Below are 23,198 nucleotides of genomic sequence, written 5' to 3' on the forward strand. Positions count from 1 at the left end.
CGCTTGCGCAGTCCGGGTCTTCTGCTTTCTTCAATGGGGCTCCGTGTAGCTCCGTGTAGCTCCGCCCCGTCACGTGCCGATTCCAGCCAATCAGGAGGCTGGAATCGGCAATGGACCGCACAGAAGAGCTGCGGTCCACGGAGGAAGAGGATCCCGGCGGCCATCTTCACCGGTAAGTATAGAAGTCACCGGAGCGCGGGGATTAAGGTAAGCGCTGAGCGGTTTTTTTTTTACGTCCCTGCATCGGGGTTGTCTCGCGCCGAACAGGGGGGGGGTTGGAAAAAAAAACAACCGTTTCGGCGCGGGACAACCCCTTTAAGTTATTACAAGTGCTGCCCCATAGACTGTCTTTTACTTCATGATCACATACCTGTACATATGTTTGCAGGAAGGACAGGTGCTTACATTCTAAATTTACGAGTGATGCAATGCTCTGCATCCACTGATTTTAGGAGCAGTCTAGAAGCGGCTGTTCTTATCTACCTGCTGGATGGACACATCAGTCCATGGATAAGCCATAAATGTCTGTCATGGGAATCATTAAGTTACTGCAAAACGTTACAGCTGTAAATGCCCTCTAATTGCATTAGTACGGAAAAAGATTTGTTTGGTTGAACAAGATTGTTGCATTGACACCTAGGCCTTGTACAGCACAGTTCAGTGTCATTATGGATGCCTTTTTTAACCAAAAACAGGATTGGATTATAATCAGAAAAAGTGTAAAGAAAAAACTTCTATTACATTGTGTAAACAACACAAATAAATATTCTGTCATGCACAGAGATTATTTCTCCCATGAAAGAACATATTTTGCTAGGGGTGATCCATATCACTGTAGTTATACTGGGGTGGTAAGCTGCCTATCTTTCAGTTGCAATGGGTTTTTAAAAGTCCAACTCAAAATACATGGTTAAGAAATACATGTTAATATGCTGGGGGGAAGGGGTTAACTTTTAAGGGGGTAATTCACAACATAACTGTTTTCACACTGCAGTTTTAGCTAGTTTTTTATTTTATAGCCGAAACCTATCCTTATAAAGACCATGTTTCATTTGAATAGGATTGGCCAGCTGTGAGCTGCAGTACCAGGTCCAGCCACCAGGGTAGTTTCTAGGGAATTTGGGCAACGAGAGGACCATAAAACAACTCTCTTCCCAACCCCCTGCCCTTCTTTCGTTCATAAAGAAAGCTCACTACTCTCAATTTAAAGGGAGCCTATCAAGAAAAGAAGTCTTATGCTGCGCGAATAATAAGTGGCATAAAATCCAGGAATTTTGCAGAGAACTATACGTCGTCTTGTAACACTGCGGTGTTTCAGATAAAACATGCTTTAAAAACCCAACTGGGAGAAGAGTGGTGGCACCCTAACGGCTGCTTCCTGCTTGGATTGGCTAGATTGACAAATATATTCCTACTTGTGTACAGGAAGAGACCTGTCAATCTAGCTGAGCTCCCTGTTCCTGGCTGCTCTTAAAGCGCTCTCAAATGCCACCACATTTCATAGTAAAATAAGTGCCTGCAATGTGTGCGCCTGTTCTAGTTTTATGCTGCAAGTAATTTGGGCAGCATAAAACTCCTGACAGATTCCCTGTAATACTTCTCTTAGCTGCAGCAGAACATCTTTATACTCATCTCCGCTGTAGCAGAACATCTTTATACTCATCTCAGCTGCCGCAGGACATCAGCTGCTGAAGAACCTCATAATGCACAAACATCATAATATACCATTAAAAGCAATGCAAGCAGTATAAGAATACTGATATTGTTCACATCACGTCATTATGAAAGAATGATTTTATATGGCACAACCACTGCCAGGAGCTCCAGCACAGGAACATTCAGTTACACTAATAGGGTACTTATAACATATTGCCATTACCCCACTCCAAACATGCCACTTAATACATGCCACAAACAAGACACACTGCATGTACCACTTACACATTGGACACATACCACGTACACGCCATTTATACACTATACATACTGCCCACACCAGTAACACATTATACACATACTAGATATTCCACTCAAACACTAATCGCATACCTCACATGGCACTAAGGGCTTCTTCAGATGACTATATTTGTGCATGTTTTTACAAAGAAAAATGTGCAGAGACTAGAAACCAGTATTGTCAATGGATTCGTGTTTTCTGCACACATTTCTGGTGCATGGAAAAAAATATGACCTGCTCTATTTTCCTGCGTATTTGCGCACCAAAGTCCACATAGGAGTCTATGGGAATTGTACAAATACACATTCAATATGCACTCACTAGATACTTACCGCACACACTATTCAAGCCATTCACATACTAGATACAATATCCTACATGTCATTTGGAAATTAAATGTATACTGCAGAGGCCACTCACAGCCTAGACAAAGACTGACCACAACACGCACACAATGCAGACATACCACACACTAATGCCACTAAAGGCTTAGTCACACGGGTGCATCGGCACCCGTGTTACTGCAGGGAGAAGACGGACGCACTTCAGGACGGACGTCTCTCTGTAGCGCCGGAAGAAAGAACATGTGACCGTCTTCATTGCTGGTCATGTGTTCTTTCTTTGGTGGTGCGGGGAGTCGTTCGTTCTGAAGTGCAGCCGTCTTCTTCCTGCAGTAAGGGCTCAGTCACACGGGCGCATCGGCGCCCCTGTGACTAAGCCCTTATGGATTAAACTTGATTACATGATACATTTACATGTGACCCACCTCAGTACCCACTACACCCTGCCCATTTTTACACTAAGCTCTGCCTATCTCAAACACTTGTTATTCAGTAGGTTCAATAGGTCTGCACTTATTCAATTAGAATTTTGTCCTTTAACAAGGGCTAAATTGAGAATTTAGCCCTTGTTAAAGGACTATTAACCCTTCTTTCAGCTGATTGCTCAGACTCCTACGATCAAATCTTGATGGCCTTGCCTTTGTAATTGGGACTGGAAATCAATATTACAGTCTTAAAAACCTTCTTTTGGTTTAATCATTTTTATTGCAAGAAAACAAGAGTTCTAAGATGATAACATTTCAGATGTCAAATATGTGAAGATAACGTGAGTCATAACCAAAGGTCGCACGAACTGATAAAATATAATCATATGGCATAAACTCCACCATTCCATGGTAAGATCATAAAAATCATTTAAACAGAGACAAATACACCGACACAATGGGAGGATAGACATGAGAGGAGGGGGAGAAGAAGAAAAAAAGGGGGGAACTGTAGCATTCACTCAGCAATGTAAAGCGCATGAGATCTTTAAAACTGTAGAAGTCCTTAAAAATGATCCAAGTTTATACCAGGTTTTGTAGTATTTGTTTGACTGGACTCTTGAAAAAGCTTCTTAAAATGATCGTTTGTACACTGTTTTGTGTTCTCAGACAATTTCAAAATGACCAGCTTTTGCATTTTGGACTGGATCTGCATTTCTAATAGACAGTAATAGTAGAGATGAGCGAGCATACTCACTAAGGCAAACTACTCGAGCGAGTAGTGCCTTATGCGAGTACCTGCCCATCGTGTCTAAAGATTCGAGAGCTGGTGGGGGAGAGCGGTGAGTTGCGGGAGTGAGCAGGGGGGAGCGGGGGGAGAGAGGGAGAGAGAGATCTCCCCCCCCATTCCTCCCTGCTCTCCCCCGCCGGTCCCCGCCAGCACCCAAATCTTTAGAGACGAGCAGGCAGGTACTCGCATAAGGCACTACTCGCTCGAGTAGTTTGCCTTAGCGAGTACGCTCGCTCATCTCTACGTAATATACATCACATTGTGTTTGAACCCCCAAAAATTGAGATGACTTTTACAGTCAGCACCTGCAATGACAGAGACAAGGGTGCCATGTAAATAAGAATTGTACTGATAGGAAATGAAGCAGTTACCCATTGCAACATATCAGATCACCTCTTTCATTCTTCAAGCTGTGCTTAAAAATGAAAAATAGAATCTACTCATATACTTAGTGCTTATTTCTGTCATGTAGGACAGGATGTCTTCTGGTAGCAGCAGCAGTGTTTCTGCTTGTCTAGAAGCAACTGTTCTTTCAATGTGGACAGCATGTAACTTTGTAAAAATTAACATTTCAGCTCCTGAAATAGTGAATTATGAACCACTAGGCCTGGCTGTAGATATGTGGTGAGTTTTTCTCTTTTAACAAGAAATATATTAAAGACCACCGAAGGTACCTTGACCTTTAATACTAAGGATAATTAACCTTCCCTATCCTCCCCTCCCCATCCCCTTCTGTTCCTTATTCTTATTTCTGCTTCTTTTTCTTTCTACTCTTTCTTTTTATTTTCCTGTTCCTTTCCTTTTTTAGTTTTATAATATTTGTAGAAGTGGTAAATTTAGTGTTTGAATAGGCCAGTCCTGTATATTTCTATCATTTTTAATTTGTTTGTTGGCGGGAGACAGAGGAGTTTATTTGGCTATTTGATTATACCAGCTATAAAAAGAAAAGGAGACTGGTTTATGTAAGACAATTTATTGTTTTAGACCAAAGAGTTTGTTGATAATATTGTAATTATTGACGTGAAATGTTAATTTTTCTATAAAGGAAAATAAAATACTTTTTGAACCTTAATACTAAGGATAATCTTTCTGTGTTTTAGGAGCATTGGTGTGATCACATATATACTGTGAGTATCAACCTTTATTTTGATTAGTTTGTAGACTTAAGCCCCGTTTACACACAAAGATGATCGCTCAAAATTTGTTCAAAAGATAAGGAGAATGACGGTTTGAGCGATCATTTTACATAAGCTGCTAATAGGCACTAATGCCCATTAGTAGCTTATTACCTTTATTTGCATGTAAATGAGCCTCTCTTCACTGTATGCAGATAACAGTGGGTGGTCTGTTATCTGCATACAGCCTCTTTGTTCTGCCATGGGACTGCAGCTGAAAACAATGTTATTAGCGCTCCTGTGGAAAATCACAGTGTGCGGTCCCTGCTATATCAGCTGCCTGGCCGAACGATGGATTTTAAACTCAACATAAAATCATCGTTCGTCCAAAAGGCAAACGATGGTAGCATTTACATGCAGCGATTATTACTCAAAATACATCGTTTGAGTGAATTTAGAACGATAATCGTCCCGTGTAAATATCATATACATCAACCAAACATTAAGTGGTAAAATCAAAGTTTTGGGTGAAACTACATTGGGGTGACCCACATGATTGGAAAGAAATCCAACACTCAGTTAAGGCTTAATTGTTGCTTCATCGCTGATACATATTCTTAACTAAGTCCAAGTGTCACCAGGAGCTTGTTGGTGACATATAGCAGGGAGCTCTCAGACCCTTAACTTATGGGCAGACAGGAAACAAAAGACGATTAGTGAATTCTGCTTCCTGACTTTGTACAAATCAGAGCATCCTGGACTGTCTGGTATATGAAAGCACCTAATGGACCGTCCACTAGTGTCAAATTAGCAGCAGATCAGAAAGTAAAGCAAGCAATTGGTGAGAACTGTAACTGGTTGGTGTTTCTATGGAATTTTGCTTTAATGTCTAGCCTTGAGTTATCTGTTGGTACTCTGCCAAGACAGCTCAGTATGCTGATTCATTTATTGTAATGATTATAGGCCGAAGACACAATGCTGCAAATCAGTTTATTAAGTAATTCTAACATTGAGGTTGTGCCAGTTTACAGCTAACGCATGACCAATAAATTTACCTTATGTGACTCAAAACATTTAGTTAGCATTTTGACACATAGAAGTGGGTTATTTATGTTCTCATAGCAAAATCCTTTCAAATACAAGTCTCAAATTCTTTAATTGTACATGGGTTATTTTTCACTTAATGCTAAAATAATGTTACAGCTGTGGCAGAGAAGAATGATTTGTCTTCTATATGTTCTCAATGGGGTCGGCGCTGCTGCCTCCGGCCCCATTGAGCGCATATACAGAAGCGAACAGAAATCGCAGATCGCAGATAGGTACGATCTGCGATTTTTTGTTCTATAATTTTTCGGATGAGCGCATAAAAAGCGCTCATGTGTCCGATACCATTGCGAAGCAATGGTTTTAAAAAATCGCCGGACGCATGCGCAAATCGCGGCAAAAAACGCCCGTCTGACTAAGCCCTTAGACGTGAAGATTACTTCCGTTTGAAAAATACAGCCATATCAAAGTACAAGGCTGCAGGCTAGGGTCATGATTTACTCTGTAATTTCATATACTTTCCTTTTTTACAGTCAAAGTTTGTGGAGATGGATGGATGGATGGATGGATGGATAGATAGATAGATAGATAGATAGATAATGAGATAGATAGATAGATAATTAGATAGATATGAGATAGATAGATAGATAGATAGATAGATAGATAGATATGAGAGATAGATAGATATGAGATAGATAGATAGATAGATAGATAGATATGAGAGAGAGAGATAGATAGATAGATATGAGAGAGAGATAAATATGAGAGATAGATAGATATGAGAGATAGATAAATAGATAGATATGAGATAGACAGAGACATTTTGGTCTCTTATATACTCAGTCGCTGCCCATTTATTGTCCAACTTCAATATAATCTTTCTATTATTTAGGTTAAGTGGAGCATCTCCATTCTTGGGAGAGAACAAACAGGAGACCCTTTCCAACATTACAGCAGTTAACTATGAGTTTGATGAGGAATTCTTCAGTCACACCAGTGATTTGGCCAAAGACTTCATCAGGAAGCTGCTTGTAAAGGACACAAGGTGACAAGTAAACAATGACAAAACACGCTTATGTTTTTTTTTAGTGAACTGAACTTGAAAATGGGGGTTGACTGCATGGTTTCCTAATAAATACATTTTATTTTAGCTTCATGAACTTTGTTGTTGTTGTGTTTGACATTTTCAGGCCTACAGAGAGTAAGGAAAATACTAAATGTGCGCTATCTATCAACACTCATCATTGATGGGGGCAAAAGCAAATCCATGGGGAGGAAATAGCTATTTAGCACTCATAACAATTTATTAATAGAAAAACCACATGAAAAGCATGCCTTGTAAACTCAATTATGTTTCTCCTTAAGAAGACTGAGAGAACAATAGGGAGATGTAACAAATAAACACGGAAAGTATAAACACGCAGCTAATTAGCAGTTTACTTTGGGTGAAAGCGTGTGCCTCTCGTAATAGTTCTAGATCGTAAGTACTGTCTTGCCATTTATGGAAGCAGAAAATCTGGGCATCAAAGCCAAGTACAGTGTTCACTCATGTCTGAAGGCCACTTAAAAGGTGACAGCCATTATAGGGAAATGTGGTTCTAGATCATATACATTATCATGTGCTTCACATTAATCCGCCTGATGTTGTGGTTGCAGGGAGACCACCACATATCCACAACAGTGACAGGCTGCTTGATGTTTTGTAGTAAGGGATTAATATATATACAATATGTAATATATTATATTGCACTACATAATTAAATGCGTCACAGTATTGAGCCATGTAAGTGATGCAGTAAGCTTTTTCCATCAAAGGACCCATTGTATAAGTGACTGGCAAATTTAGCAATGGGGAACAAAATGTCCCTACAGAATCAACACATTTTTAAAAAAAATTAATAATGTAATAGGAGGGCGTAGCTAAAGCCTCATGGGCCCGGGTGCAAAAGTTAACTTGAGGCTACCCAACTTCTCTTAACCCCTTAATACAGAGGTGTAACTTGAAGCTTCTGGGCCTCAAAGCAAAACCTGTAACAGGGCCCCCAACTATGATGCTTTATTCATAGTACTGGGCTCCCTATATGGGGAAGAGAGGCCTTATGGGCCCCCTAAGGCTCCTGGGCCCAGGTGCAACCGCATCCACTATAGTTACACCGGTGGTAATAGGTATGTGTTATATGCCACGCTGGAAGAGGAAAGCACTGTCAATGAGCATCCTTCATCCCATCAGTGGTATCACTAGAACGCCTGACTCTGATGATTGGAGGAAAGATATTCTGAATTCACGGTTGTAACCGGTCACAGGCATCTTGTCAGTGCCTGTTTTTGTAGTGCCATTGACAATACCTAATGCCACCAGCCCTTCTTTTGATTCACAAGTGACACTGCAAACCTGTACAGGAACATTCAGATTCAGTCATTTCCACCTGTGCACCACAATGTCTGTTGCTAAGTGATGGATCAAAAATGTAGGGACTCTACATGACAAATAGTGTGGGTAAAAAGTGTCTAATATTAAACTGCAGGGTTCGTCTAATTCAGTTAACACTTACAATCTGTATTAACCCTATTTTCAGGAAGCGCCTTGCTATCCAGGAAGGTCTTTCACACCCATGGATAACAGTGAGTGCAACAATCTTCTTCTCCTTGCATGAGAGTGATGTGTAGCATGTAACATTCTGTCTAGTAACTATGTATCTGTTGGGTATTAGGTTTTCAGAGTTGTCGCTATGTATGGCACGACATTTATATTTCAGAACTAATTCAATGGATCTGGAAAATCCATGATGTACTATTATGTGCAGTGTAGTAGTAGTAGTGTGATACTCATGAAAAAATATTACCATTACTTTCTACTAAAAGACTAATACTAAGCTCAATTGGTCGCTGTTTCGACGTGCTGAATTTTGTGTCTGTGGAAGCCTCACCGACCAAAAGAAGTGGACTACTGACTGACATATTCACAAGCATGGTCTGGTGTGTTGTGCAATGTTTTATCCATGAAAAGGTTTGTGGATTCCTTACTTGGCATGGATTTGTGCACCCTAGTTTCCGGAAGCATTTATAGACTTGTTCTGGTACTTATGTCTCCTTTTTACTTAAAGACACTTCAGTCTAAAGAGGAGAACAGAATTCATGATACCAAGAGGACAGCCATGCGGAAACTAAAGGCTAAGAGATTAAAGGAATATACCATGAAGTCTCATTCCAGCATGCCACCCAACAACACTTATGTAAATTTTGAGCGCTTTGCACAAGTAGTTGAAGATTTGACTGGAGCAGAAAAACTACTAAGCTCTTTGGCTACAAACTATGATTCTCTACAGGAGGATGTAGAAGCGCTAATATCAATCTACAATGAAAAGGAGGCTTGGTATAAAGAAGAGAATGAGAATGTGAGGCATAGCCTGTCCCAGCTGCGATACGAATGTCGTAAATTAGAGTCCATGAAGAAGAACTTTCATCATGACGTTTGCTTCGTAGAATCCAGTATAGGAAGTATTGCTGGAAGGTACACTGATCTAGAGTCAAGATATGAATCTCTGAGCAAAGAGCTTACAGAGGACCTTAAGATGATTCAAGACTTAGTAGATGGTTTTCCAGAAGGAAATGCTGGTTATGAATGTAGAAACTTTGGTGCTGTTTTCAACAGAGATATAAGTGAGTCATTCATGAATCTTCTGAATGGATCATGCAATGAAGATCTATTAGAACGACTAAATCTCAGAAACACAGACCTTAGGTTTCAGTAGGCCCTGTCATGAATGTGTAATATATTCATATGTAGAAATATCTGTATAGCCATTATATATTCAAATATATAGATTGATATTTTATTTAAAAAACAGAATCTATTTTCGATGTTTTCATTACAAAACAGTATCCTATGAGCCAAAAATAATCTTGATGCATATAGTGTTTGTTATACACTGTAGTGGTTTCAGGCACAAGGGTGGTACCTCAGGAGAAGTAGCTGCAGGTCTGGAGAGTAGTCAGGGAAAAGCCAGGAGTCAGCAACAGGAGGTCTCAGTTTGCAGTACGAATGGAGGAGGCGGGTAGCGTAGTCAGAAGGGAAGCCAGGGGTCAGCAACGGGAGATCTCAGTTGAATAGCAAAGGAGCAGGCAGAAGTAGAGCTTGATCAACACTTGGAGCATGATAGCATACGCTGGTGCAGTCGCAGGGTCAGGCTTTTATGGTGAGCCTGATTAGAAGCAGTGCGGGGCCAGGACAGGGAGACAGGAAGTAGATTTAACAGGAGCAAGGACAATGCTAGAATCAGCAGAGGAGCTTATCCAGCAAGCTGGAGCACAGGAGGTCCCAGGTTCGAGTCCTGACATACACTGTACTTCTGTAGCCACTATTAGTCCAGTGTTCTATCTTCACCAAGCAAAGCTAATCTGATTCAGTTATAATCATTATCAAGTCTGCTGTTACAGTTAGTCTCAGTAGAGGTATGGATCACTTCATATGTGTTTAATCCTCTACTGATTACATATTTGCTCTCAGATTGTCACATATGGCATTTTTTTTCTCAGAAAAAGGGGTGGAAAGATGAGCACTTGCTTATCTAATCCCTCCTTTTTGCCGTTTAACTTTGCAAATGTCGCGGTCATTGCTGAACAAAGCATCTAAGTTGTTTTACAGAAAGAAAACTTTGCCTATGCACAATGTTTTTTTCAATATTGAAAAAAAAGAAAAAAAACTACATATAATTGGCATAGCCACATTTGTAACAACTTGTACTGTAAAACATTACACTATTTATCTATCACAGTAAATTCTGTAAAAAAAAAAAAAAGCAATGCCAAAATAGGCATTTTCTATTAATCTCATTTCTCCAAAACAGGAATAAAAGGTCATCAAAAGTCCTATATAAATCAAAATAGTGCCAGTAAAAACTACAAGTTATCCCACAAAAAAACAAGCCTCATACAGCTCTGTTGGCGATATTCCGCCGTTGGGGTGGAGGGGTAAGCACTGACATGTCTCTGCAGTAAGCCCATCTAATAGATAGGCTCACTGCAGAGAATGGCTATGATTCTCGGCTCGTGGACATCGGGCCGCGCTTTCCATAGTTAGCCTATGGAAAGCGTGTCAGGTGAGGTCTGTGGGCGATTTTTTTTTAGTCGCGGATCTCGCAATAACAACTCGCCCATGGACAGGCAGCCTTAAGCAGTATAAACCTCTATAAATTTGGTGTGCTCATAATTGTAATGACTAGTAAAATAAAGTTAACATAATATATTACATGGTTATTGTTGTAAAATAAATCCCATAAAAATAAATCGCAAAAAACAATGGGGATTTTTTTATTTACTTTGCCCCTGCAAAAAACTTAATAAAAGTTTATTCTATACATTTTATGCACCTGAAAATACAAGGTCACTATAACACAGCCCATATAGTCCCAATAGGGGGACTATAGGAACTCTGCATTTTAGGGGCAACCAGCGTCTGCACACTAGGATATACTGGTTATCCCTTAGGGATATAGTACACTTTGGTTATGCATGAGTCTTTAGGGATAGTCTTTAATACAGTGCAAACACAGTCTGCAATTTTTTATACAAATAAATGCAATGGTTTTAAGTTGTATACTAAAAGTTTAGTTTTATGGGGGTAATATCAGGCTAATGTGTCTTATGGGCTGTGTTATAGTGGTGCTGATCAGATAGCCTGACTCCTGTGGAGGGCAGTACATGAATCATTCCTTGATGCAAAAAAGAAGGTGTCATACAGCTACACTGAGGAAAGAATAACAAAAGTTATGTCCAATGGAGCACAAAAAGGAAAAACCATTTACTGATTTTTAAGGCTAAGATTAGTTATGCCACTTAGGCCGGGCTCACACGACTGTGCTTACCTGCTGGCCGCGCGCAGCTCTTTCTTTCGCAAGCATGCAGCAATTACGTAAACGCATGCATATTTGCCAAACCTCCTACACTATCTCGGTGTATATGCTTGCATATTAAGCGCCAATATAGGACATTCTGTGATTTTTATCCTGCGAGTAATACGCACATGAAAAAATCACAGGTGTGAGTGGCTCAATAGAAATTAATGGGCCATTGGCATCACATGTTGTGCACATGATGCGCAATGACAATACGCCTTTGTGAGCCTAGCCCAACAGATTAAAAATTAGCTTTAGGTGACTGAGTTCTGCGCCAAATATATATACATAAGGCACAGATTAAAAATCAACAATAAAACAGTGGGGTTTTTCCAATTTTAATGCGACCATTAGGGTTTTTCTAGCACTTAGATATTGATGATTTTTGCTTAGGACAGGTCATCAATATCAGATGGGTGGGGACTTTTGGGACCCCATGGATCAGCTTTTGAAGAGGTCATGGTGCTCCGGTGAGGAATGCATTGCACTGCCAGGTACACCAGGCCTAGAGCCATTCATTTCAGAGTGTCTGTGCTTGGTTTTGCAGCTCAGTCCCATTCAATTTAAACGGGTTTTCCCATTACCTAAAATTGCTCCACAGCCATTCTGTACTTCCTGGTTGCTGCTCACCTGGACCTATGACGTCAACAGCCAATCACTGGCCACAGAGACCTTCTTTAACCAGCAATTGGCACATGTCCTGGTCAGCAGCAATCAATAAGTACAGAGTGCTTGTGAGGCAATTTTAAGTAATGGGAAAGCCCCTTTTATGAGACTGAATGCCAGAAAGGCCATGTGACCAGTGAATAGCTGATCAGCAAGAGTGGAGTGAGTCGACCCCCCCCCCCCACGAGCTGATATTGGTGACCTATCCTAAGGACAGCTCATCAATATCTAAGTCCAGGGTCAAGGAAAACCCCATTCACTATGTAGCTATCACCCAGTATATATATGTCAGCTAGTGTTACCTTGGTTAGTTATTTCTTTTTATCTGAGACTTCTGGCCTTTTTTTTCCTCAGATGGTCCTGTGATCGGTACTATTGTATTATTTCTCCACCACAAGTACGGGTGTAGACCTAATGATGGGCTGTATCTTCCCAGTGTACGCCCACAAGCTACTGATTGGCTGGCTGGTGCAAGGTCCTAGCAGCGTGGGGAGTGAATTTTGTCACGGATGGAGGGTTAGGGTTTGTTTCAGCATTAGGCTTACATTATTAGCTGTAAATCCTTCCATGTGAGAGCGGGGCCGCAGTTACATGGAAGCATTTACAGCTAAAAATGTAAGCCTAACACTAAAACGAACCCAAACCCTCCATCTATGACAAAACTCACTCCCCATGCCGCTAGGACCAGGGGACAGTGATCGGCAGCAGGGAGGTGTGTGAGAGCTCAGCGGCAGGGGGAGGCACTGACAGCGGGATCATGGGATCGGGCCGACAGGAGCACACATAGCACTCTGCCAGCAGGGACATGTGTGGACACAGTGGCAGGGCCCCTCCGGCGGACACCTCTGTAAGTCTGGGGGATGGGTGTTAGGGAGTGCTGAAAGCGCCACACATTGACGTTAGTGCACGGAGAACGCTGGTGATTGTGACAGAGGGGGACCTAGCAGGGAGGCCGCAGGCACAGCGCTGAGGGACCTTACATGTCAGAAGTCCCACAGCCCCAGAACACTCACAGTAGGGACAGTGGCAACATCGGGGTCCGGATAACAGCAGAGACAGGGAGATAGCAGGGCAGCGTGGAAAACCAATCACAAGCTGGGTGTGTCACCTGCATGTCAACCCAGCTCAATTATTTCTCCACCCAAAGCTTCCGGTGGAGACATAATACAACAGTACCCATGTGATCTCGGTTCTGATCAGCTCAGATCTACTTGGAGGTTATGGATTCATTTTCTAGTAAATTTCTCAGTGTGTGTGATGCTATTACATGGTCCTACAACTGAAACTGTGTTGAAAGTCACACACACTCCCATCACAAATACTGATGGTGATCACACAGTTCCTGCCACACAGTTATAATATAGGAGATCACAAAACATCCTCCTGACTGTATACATATGGTCTATAACTCATTTAGGAGACTATAGGTAATGATAATTAAACCGTCCCCCTGCAGCGAAATATGGTATAGCCTTAACTAATGCTTAGTTGATTGAAAGTAAAATAATTGCAGTCTCAAGATGGTGCCTTATAAGCATCAGACTGGAGGCTGCACTGCATGGAAGTGGCTGCAGTACACAAAGGAGACCACCAGAGTGTGACAGGCAATCAGGTATGGGGGGCAGACATGGAAAAAAATTGTTTTTGCTGGACTGGCCTTTAGTAAACTATTGCCTTATTGCGTGGTGCACGTGGTCATTGCCTGGATCAACCAGCCAGGCAGTGTAATGGGAGTTATGCAATTTACTTACACTGTATTGCTATGTCTATATCTTATAGAAATGCTGATAGTTAAGGAAATCAAGCCTTCTGCTATTGTTGGCTCCATATTTATGTAATGTTGATAGAGATTAAATGCTGTAAAGCTTAGGAGTCGATTAGGATTAGAATTTTTAGTCACCCAGTAAGAAGAATGTGCATAGAAATCTGTAGAATACAACCCAAAATGTTAAGTGGCGGTAAGCAGTAGTACCAACAGTAAGTAGCAATAAATTCAGTGATATTCTATGCACAAGTCATTTTGAAAGTTTTTTCTTAAATGGTGTATTATCAAAGATAAGACTGCACACGCATAGCTTTTAATATTTCATGTGTTTAAAACTTGTCTGCCACTGTGGTAATACAGTATATTGATATCTAGAATGTGCTTCGTGTAGATGTAAGTCAGTATACTGTAATAGTAAGGCATTTTTACTTAGGTTGGCTTAGAGATAACCCCTGTTATATGTAGTGATCACTTGGGGGAAGTTCCTTTACTATATGTGAAATGCAACAAGATTTACTGACAATTCATACATGAATTGGGTTTAGGCTTTAATGTGATTTTTGCTGACATTTATCACCACGCATTGAAAATATATGAAATTGTTACTTGTGAAATAAATTTTCAGTTATGTACAAGTTTTGTAGTAAACCGTAGAAGTGGGAATAAACACTCATTAACACCTGCATCTCTATGTATCCTTATATTAAATATCCAGTCATGTCTGTAGTTTATGCTTATTTGTGCATGTAGGCTGACTATAAACTTACAAGTCAATTTCAGGAGTTACATATCCTGTACATCTGATAGTATTGTGGAGGAAATACTGAATAACTTCACATTGTAGTGTATGGATACATAAGCATCTTCAGTGATGTTCTGCATTTGCTTATTGCATTACTGCTCATTATGAATCATAGCATGGTAGAGTTCAAAGGGACCTCCAGGGTCATCAGGTCCAACTCCCTGCTCAATGCAGATGTCTGTCCAGCCTCTGTTTGAAGACTTCCATTGAAGGAGAACTCAACACCTCCAGCACATATATAGCCAGCTCTCCAGATCTACTAGTTGTCAACTGAAGATGCCCACATACATTATAGAAAACATGGCCTAATTTGATGATTTTTACAAAATTGGCCAACTATCTAATGTATATGAGATCAACCAGGCAAGGCTGTCCCCTGTCTCCCTTTCTTTATATATTGGTGATGGAGACGTTAGCAAACGCTCTAAGAGCTAACCGTAACATACATGGGGTCAATATAGGCCGGGCGGAACATAAGGTTGCTTTGTATGCAGATGACCTGCTGATATACGTCACCAATCCTAGAATAGCACTCCCTTGTATCCTAAAGGAATTCGAGGTGTTCGGCGGACTATCCAATTTCAAAGTTAATCTTAATAAATCCGAGATATTATATGTAACTCTGCCCAGGGGAGAGAAAGAATCCTTACAACTAGCTTTTCCCTTCGCTTGGAGAGAGGACTTGATCAGGTACTTGGGGACGGTTATTACAGCAGATCCTGATAAGTTTTTTGAGAAAAATTACACCGCGCTGATTACAACCCTCGAGAAGGACTTGCATAGATGGAAATCTCTCCAATTGTCCTTGTTCGGAAGGATACACACAATCAAAATGAATTCCCTCCCAGGTTCCTGTACGTCTTTCAAACAGTCCCTCTAAACTAACAGGAGCATTCCTCTCGAGGATTCGGCATTTAGTGATGAGAATTATCTGGGGCAACCACAGGCCTAGGCGGAGTTGGTAGGCCCTTTCTAGCCCTAAGGCAAACAGAGGAATGGAAGTCCCCAATTTCTTACTTTATCATAGGGCATCCCTGACCAAATGTGTGTTGGACTTGTTTTATAGCAGGGAGTGCAAAAGATGGGTAGAGGCGGAACAGGATTCAGCTCCATTTGGGAGGCTAGGGTGCGTCTGGATCCCGGGAAAAAACAGACACAGAGATCTAGGATTCTCGCCCTTTATACAAAATCTACTCAGCGCTTGGATCGGCCCGGCCGTCAAATCCGGGTTGATTATATCCTCGGGTCCGCTCACCCCACTGGTGGGTAATCCAGATGCATCGGCCTTCCTAAGGGGCACCTCCTTGTGTTACCATGCGGCGGTTGCTGGTCCTCCCGGGGCAGCGATGTGCAGGGTACCGCGGTCGGGGCGGTTCCCCCTGGCTTGTTGTCGAGCTGCCGGAGGCGCGGGCGGCAAGGTGTTGGTGGCGCACGCGCGCACCTGTGAGTGCAGCTGCCGTGCACGAGTTCCCTTTTGTTGTGTTCTGTTTGGAGTTGTCTGTCTCCCTCTCTCCGCCCCTGGGCGGAGGCTTTTGTTCAAGATCGGGCAGAGACTTGCAATCACTGCCAGTTATTGGATTCCCTCAGTGTGCTAGCTAGTCTGCCTCTGTTGGTCTCCTGCTCCTGTCAGCTTGTCTGCTATACTTGCTATTATCCGCCAGGTTTTACCATCTGCCTTTGTTCAGCTTAGTATTTTTCGTGTTGGTTATTAACATCTGCCTTTTCTGTCAGTATTCTACCCTTTCCATCCAGGTACGCCAGCGTCCCTTTTTTGGTCCCTAGTGAGAGTAGGGACCACTGCCCAGTTGCCCGCCTGGGGTTAGCCAGCAGTGGAGGCAAGCAGGCAGGGACAGGGGTTGTGGGTGAGATCTAGGGCACCCAGGCTGGCATATTAAGGGTAGTATACCATAACATAATAACTGGCCCTTAAAATTGCTCTCCAATGGAGGCCATGAGTACCCTCGCAAGACAGTTGCAGGATTTAGTGGACGTGATCCAAGACCTGTCCGGTCGTATGGTGGCCCAGGAGCAGCAGGAGTTAGTGCATGTTTCTGCTGACCCTTCTATTTCTGAGTGTCCTCTTCCTGAGGTATTTTCAGGGTAGAGGAGCAAGTTTTTTGTTTTTCAGCAGGCATGTAGATTGTATTTTCGGATGCGGCCCCACTCCTCCGGCTCAGAATCCCAGAAAGTTGGCTTGATTATGTCCTTACTTCAGGGTTCCCCTCAGACATGGGCCTACTCCTTAACTGAGAGTTCGGCTTGCCTGCAGTCAGTTGATTTGTTTTTCCAGGAACTTGGAGGTATTTTTGATGAGCCCGACCGTGCGGGGTTGGCGGTATCTCATCTCATGTCTCTACGTCAGGGGCAGCAGTGGGTAGAGGACTATTGCTCTAAATTTAGACTATATGCAGGTGAAACCTCTTGGAATGATAACGCCCTTAAAGATGTGTTTTTGTTGGGTCTTTCTGACGCTGTCAAGGATCTACTTATTTCTCATCCCGCTTCCGTGTCACTCAATGATGCGATGGAAGTGGCGGTTAAAGCTGTCAGGAGGCTGAGATCTAGAAAAGAGGAATGTCAGGCCCGTAAGGCTAGGGAATCCAGCAGACCCGCTCCCACTTCTCCCATGCCAACTTCTGGTGCTGAGCCTATGGAAGTGGACCAGCTAAGTCCCGAGAAACGGCGACGGTTCCGGATGATTCATCGTCTCTGCCTCTATTGTGGGAAAGCCGGACATCATGTTGCGACCTGTCCTCAGAAGTGTCTACAACATCAGTCCAAACCGGCGGAGAACTTTAGATCCTAGGCGATTTTTGGGAGGATCGCCTAGGATCACAGGTACTCCCTAAGTTGTTGGTTCCTTGTCAGATTGGCTTCCGGAATTTCACTCGGTCCGGTCAAGCTTTTATTGATAGACGCGCGGCGACTATTCTTCATTGAGATCGATGCATCTGAGGTGGTGGTGGGGGCTGTATTGTCTCAGGAAGTCAGCGGGAGATCTGGGTATAGTCCATGTGTGTTCTTCTCGCGGAAGTTCAGTTCAGCGGAACGTAACTACGACGGGGATAGTCGTGAGTTATTGGCAATTAAGTGGCCTCTAGAAGAGTGGCGTCACCATCTTGAGGGGGCAAGGCATCCCATTACCGTGTATACTGATCATAAAAACTTGGTATATCTCACCAACGCTAAGAGACTCACAGCTCGTCAGGCCAGGTGGGCGTTGTTTTTCGCCAGGTTTAACCTCGTTGTTACATATATTCCAGGGGATAAGAAGGTGAAGGCAGACGCCCTCTCACAGAGTTTCTGTTCGCTGGAAAGTGAGACAGTGGCTCCCGAGAATATCTTGGCACTTGGGGTGGTGGTGGCAACTGTAGAATCTGATCTCGTTCCTCATCTACAAAGTTGTCAGCAGGACACTCCCTCGGGGATGCCGGAGGGCAGATGGTTTGTGCCAGAGACCTTGCGTCTTAGAGTCATTGAAGAGTCTCACTCATCTGTTCTCGCAGGCCATCCGGGGGTTCAGGGGACTCTGGATCTTTGTACTAGACACTACTGATGGCCAGGCATATCTCGGGAGATCTGCAACTTTGTTAAGGCTCTGTCTGTACACGCAGTAAAAGTCGGTGTCCGGAGGGGCCTCTGAGACCGTTACCGGTGCCTTCTTGTCCGTGGTCCCATTTATCGGTAGATTTTATCACTGATCTACCTGAGTCTCAGAAGTTCACTACTATCCAATTTTTGTAGACCGTTTCTCAAAAATGGCACATTTCGTGGCGTTAAAGAAGCTACCTTCTGCGATAGAATTTTCCAAGATTTTTGTAAAAGAAATCATTCGTCTACATGGGGTTCCCAAGAACATCGTATCTGATTGCGGTGTTCAGTTTGTAGCGCAATTTTGGCGAGCCTTCTGTAGAAACCTGGAAACCTCGCTTTCCTTCTCGTCAGCATTCCACCCACAAACTAATTGTCAGACTGAGCAGAAGAACCAAGATTTAGTGCAATATTTACGGTTGCTTGCTAGCGAAAAGGCTCATCAGTGGGCAGAATTCCTGCCGTTGACAGAGTTTGCACTAAACAACCGTACTAGTTCTTCCACTGGGGTATCTCAATTCCTTTGCATATATGGTCAGCATTCTCGCTTCCTTACAGCTATTTCTACTCCATCTGCCTGTCTTGCAGCTGATGTCGCCACAGATGCGCTGCAGGGGGTATGGAAAGAAGTACATAAGAACATGGAAGCAACGGGGGCTCGTATGCAGTTGTGTAGTGGGAGGAGTCTGTCAGTATCTGAACCTTACAGGATGGGACAGAAGGTATATTTGTCTTCTAGAAATCTCAAACTGAAAGTTCCGTCTTTGAAACTGGCACCGCGTTACGTGGGTCCCTTTGTCATCACGCGTGTAGTAAACCTGCTTGCTTATGAACTTGATTTGCCAGCTACATGGAGGGTTCATAGGGTTTTTCATAAGTCATTATTGAAACCTTTTGTCCCTTCAGTGAGGCTGAAGAATCTATGCCAGAGTTAAAATGTAGGATAGCATTGGGGCAAAGCATAATGCTAAACATGGACAAAATCTGGAAAAGTATGGATATTTGTATAGCAACTAAACACAGGATAGTGCAAACCACCGTTTTCCCCATAGACATGTATGGATGTGAAAGCTGGATGGCGAAAAATGCTAATAGAAGGAGGATTGATGCGTTTGAGCTGTGGTGCTGGCGAAAGCTGCTGTGTATGCCCTGGATGGCAAGAGTAACAAACAGAGAAGTCCTGAATCGTATAATACCCGATATGTCACTGGAGGGCAAGATGACCAGACTCAGACTCACAGAGGACAAGATAACCTTACTCAGACTCACGTATTTTGGCCATATAATGCAAGCAGAGTCGCTAGAAAAATCTATAATGCTTGGACAGATCAGTGGCAAAAGAAGACCTGACCGCCAAAGGACCCGATAGCTTGATACTGTCAAAGCTGATACTGCTGATCACACAACTGAAAGAAGCAGTGTAAAATTGAAAAACATGGAGGGGGCTCGCCTTTAGGGTCGCCGAAAGTCATGAATGACTAAACAGCCAACAACAACATGATCTGACCAGCTGACAGGAAGGGGTCATCGATTTATGCTGATTGCACCAGATTCTAGTCCTCCAATCAACAAATTGCATCAAAAATGTAAATTCATCTGACCAGGCGATGTTTTCTACAGAGCAGTGATCCAATTTGTGCACTATTTTGCCCACTGGAGAGTTGCCTGGTATGATCAAGAGAGACAGTAGTGTTGGTGTAAGGGCTCTTACCCACTGGTGATAGGTTTTCTAGCGATGCGAGAGTGAGTGAAAACGCATGATTATGAAACCAATGATTTTCAATGGTTTCATTCTCATTTGTAATGTCTTCACTGTAGCCTCGCTGATACAAAAAAGCTGCGATATCGCCCACTGTTTTCTGGCCAAGAGAGGCAAGCTCTCTTTGCTAGAGAAGAATCACTATGAGAATCCCTCTAGCTCCGCCAACTCATCCCCGCTCTCGGGGAAACCCTGGGAAAATAGAGATGAGCGAATGTACTCGTTTCGAGTAATTACTCGATTGAGTACCGCCATATTCGAGTACTTCAGTACTCGAGTGGAAAGTACTCGGGATCGCCGGGGGGCGGGGGGCGCCGTGGGTGAGTGGGGGGTAGCAGCGGGGAACAGGGGGGAGCCCTCTCTCTCTCCCTCTCCCCCCCACTCCCCGCTGCAACCCCCCACTCACCACGGCGCCTCCCGGAAGTACTCGAAAAGCGCGGTATTCGGGTGAAAAAGGGGCGTGGCTGAGCACGTTTGCTCATCTCTATGGGAAAGCCCTTTAGCCACGCCCCTTATCTCTCTAAATATGGAGAGCGATGTAAGAGATCCCCTGTAGCTCTGCCCCCCTCTCTCTTCTCGCTATGATCTCTCCCCGATATATCCCCTCCAACCAACACCACTGTTTCTATGTTGCCCTCAGCTATCCCTCCAGAATTGGCCCTGACTGCTATACCATCCCTAATAACTGAAGGCACAAGGTCGGACGGGGAACAACCAAGTAACACTGGAAATGAACTCAGGCAGATAATACAAGCTGGGAACACAAACTAGGCTAGACACGAAAACCAAGAGGTATGACACACTGACAGAAAATAACCACAACAAGATGCTAGAACCTCGGAATGCTGGATGAACAAGACAGCCATGCTACAGCCACCATATTTAACCCCTTAAAGGACCCGACCTAGTTTAGTAGATAAGAGCATGATAATTTTGGGGGGATCTTCATTTATTCCATAAACCTAGCCATATGAGGGCTTGTTCGTTGCATGGTGAGCTATAGTTTTTATTATGGTAGTACAATTTTGAGGTACATATAATGTATTATGTAATATTTATTACATTTTTGGAGAGGCAGGGTGAAAAAAAACATCAGCACTGCCATTTTTTTAATGGTGTTCACTATGCGATATAAATGACATAACTCTTTTTGCAAGTCAGTATACTTACAATGATAAAAGTATTATTACTTATGACTTTTTTATCACTTTAATTGCATTTTTGGGAGGTGAAATGAACAAAAAAGCATTTGGGCACAGTTTTTTGGCTTTTTATTTATAGCATTTGCTATGCCGGATTAAAAGTGTGTTCATTTTATTGTATTGGTCCTTATGGATGCGGCAATGCCAAATGTGATTTTTTTTTCTTATCCATTCTTTTTAACATTGTATTATTTTTTTTACTAATTTTATGCTTTTTCACCTTTTGTGTGCCCCTGTAGGGGACTTGAACCTAGGATTTTATGATCACTTTTAGATAATACCCATCAGCTTTCTGCAATTTCATAGTGGAAGCCTAATGACATCAAAAAGGTTGCTGCCTTCCTGTGTTAGTTCCATGCATGCTGCAATCAATATTGATCATGACTAGAGATGAGCGAGCACCAAAATGCTCGGGTGCTCGTTACTCGAGACGAACTTTTCGCGATGCTCGAGGGTTCCTTTCGAGTAACGAACCCCATTGAAGTCAATGGGCGACCCGAGCATTTTTGTATATCGCCGATGCTCGCTAAGGTTTTCATTTGTGAAAATCTGGGCAATTCAAGAAAGTGATGGGAACGACACAGAAACGGATAGGGCAGGCGAGGGGCTACATGTTGGGCTGCATCTCAAGTTCCCAGGTCCCACTATTAAGCCACAATAGCGGCAAGAGTGCCCCCCCCAACAATTTTTACTTCTGAAAAACCCTCATTAGCAAGGCATACCTTAGCTAAGCACCACACTACCTCCAACAAAGCACAATCACTGCCTGCATGACACTCCGCTGCCACTTCTCCTGGGTAACATGCTGCCCAACCCCGCCGCACGACCCAGTGTCCACAGCGCACACCAAAGTGTCCCTGCGCAGCCTTCAGCTGCACTCATGCCACACGCTGGCCTCATAGCCACACCACCCTCATGTCTATTTATAAGTGCGTCTGCCATGAGGAGGAACCGCAGGCACACACTGCAGAGGGTTGGCACGGCCAGGCAGTGACCCTCTTTAAAAGGGGCGGGGCGATAGCCCACAATGCTGTACAGAAGCAATGAGAAATCCAATCCTGTGCCACCTCCATCAGGAGCTGCACACGTGGGCATAGCAATGGGGAACCCATGTGCCACACACTATTCATTCTGTCAAGGTGTCTGCATGCCCCAGTCAGACGGGGGTTTTTTATAAATAGTCACAGGCAGGTACAACTCCGCAATGGGAATTCCGTGTGCACCCACAGCATGGGTGGCTCCCTGGAACCCACCGGCTGTACATAAATGTATCCCATTGCAGTGCCCTGGACAGCAGAGCTAACGTCAGATTAAATGCAGGTGGGCTTCGGCCCACACTGCATGCCCCAGTCACACTGGGTTTTTTTATAAGTAGACACAGGCAGGTACAACTCCCTATTGTGAAGTCCCTGTGGACCCACAGCATGGGTGGCTCCCTGGAACCCATCGGCGGTACATAAATGTATCCCATTGCAGTGCCCTGCTCAGCAGAGCTAACGTCACATACAATACAGGTGTGCTTCGGCCCACAGTGCATGCCCCAGTCAGACTGGTAATATGTACCTTAACAGTAACCGCGTTGGTGGGAATGTGGTGGCGACTGCGGACCTAGTAGCGCGGTTTTATTTAGTTGGTTTTCGGAATGTGGCCAGGATTAAGTGGACCGTGGCGGGGGGATGGTGGGGGGGCTCTCTTGTGTCGGTAAAGGTGAAATTCTTGGACTGCCACCAGACGGACCAATGCAAAGGTATTTGCCAAGAATGTTTTCATTGTTGGAGGAGGAGGCGGATGTTTTTGAGGCACTACGTGTCCTCTCCACGTGTCCGTGGTTATATGCACCTTAACAG

At 43.3% G+C, this 23,198-nt stretch overlaps 1 protein-coding gene across 2 annotated transcripts in view; it reads left to right on the forward strand.

Annotated features, from left to right (window-relative positions):
- DAPK2 (death associated protein kinase 2) overlaps positions 1–23,198 on the forward strand; it is a 91,685-nt gene that overhangs the window by 46,952 nt on the left and 21,535 nt on the right. Inside the window, exons 6-10 of one of the 2 annotated variants that reach the window (XM_066592285.1) lie at positions 4,089–4,137; positions 4,614–4,640; positions 6,565–6,717; positions 8,249–8,294; positions 8,777–10,331. In XM_066592285.1, the coding sequence (XP_066448382.1) occupies positions 4,089–4,137; positions 4,614–4,640; positions 6,565–6,717; positions 8,249–8,294; positions 8,777–9,424 (923 nt within the window). In that variant the 3' untranslated portion in view covers positions 9,425–10,331. Of the gene's footprint in view, positions 1–4,088; positions 4,138–4,613; positions 4,641–6,564; positions 6,718–8,248; positions 8,295–8,776; positions 10,332–23,198 lie in introns of those variants that run through there. The other variant, XM_066592286.1, reaches the window with a different exon arrangement.

The sequence above is a fragment of the Eleutherodactylus coqui genome, chromosome 2, assembly GCF_035609145.1.
Source record: "Eleutherodactylus coqui strain aEleCoq1 chromosome 2, aEleCoq1.hap1, whole genome shotgun sequence".
NCBI classification, from domain to species: Eukaryota; Metazoa; Chordata; class Amphibia; order Anura; family Eleutherodactylidae; genus Eleutherodactylus; species Eleutherodactylus coqui.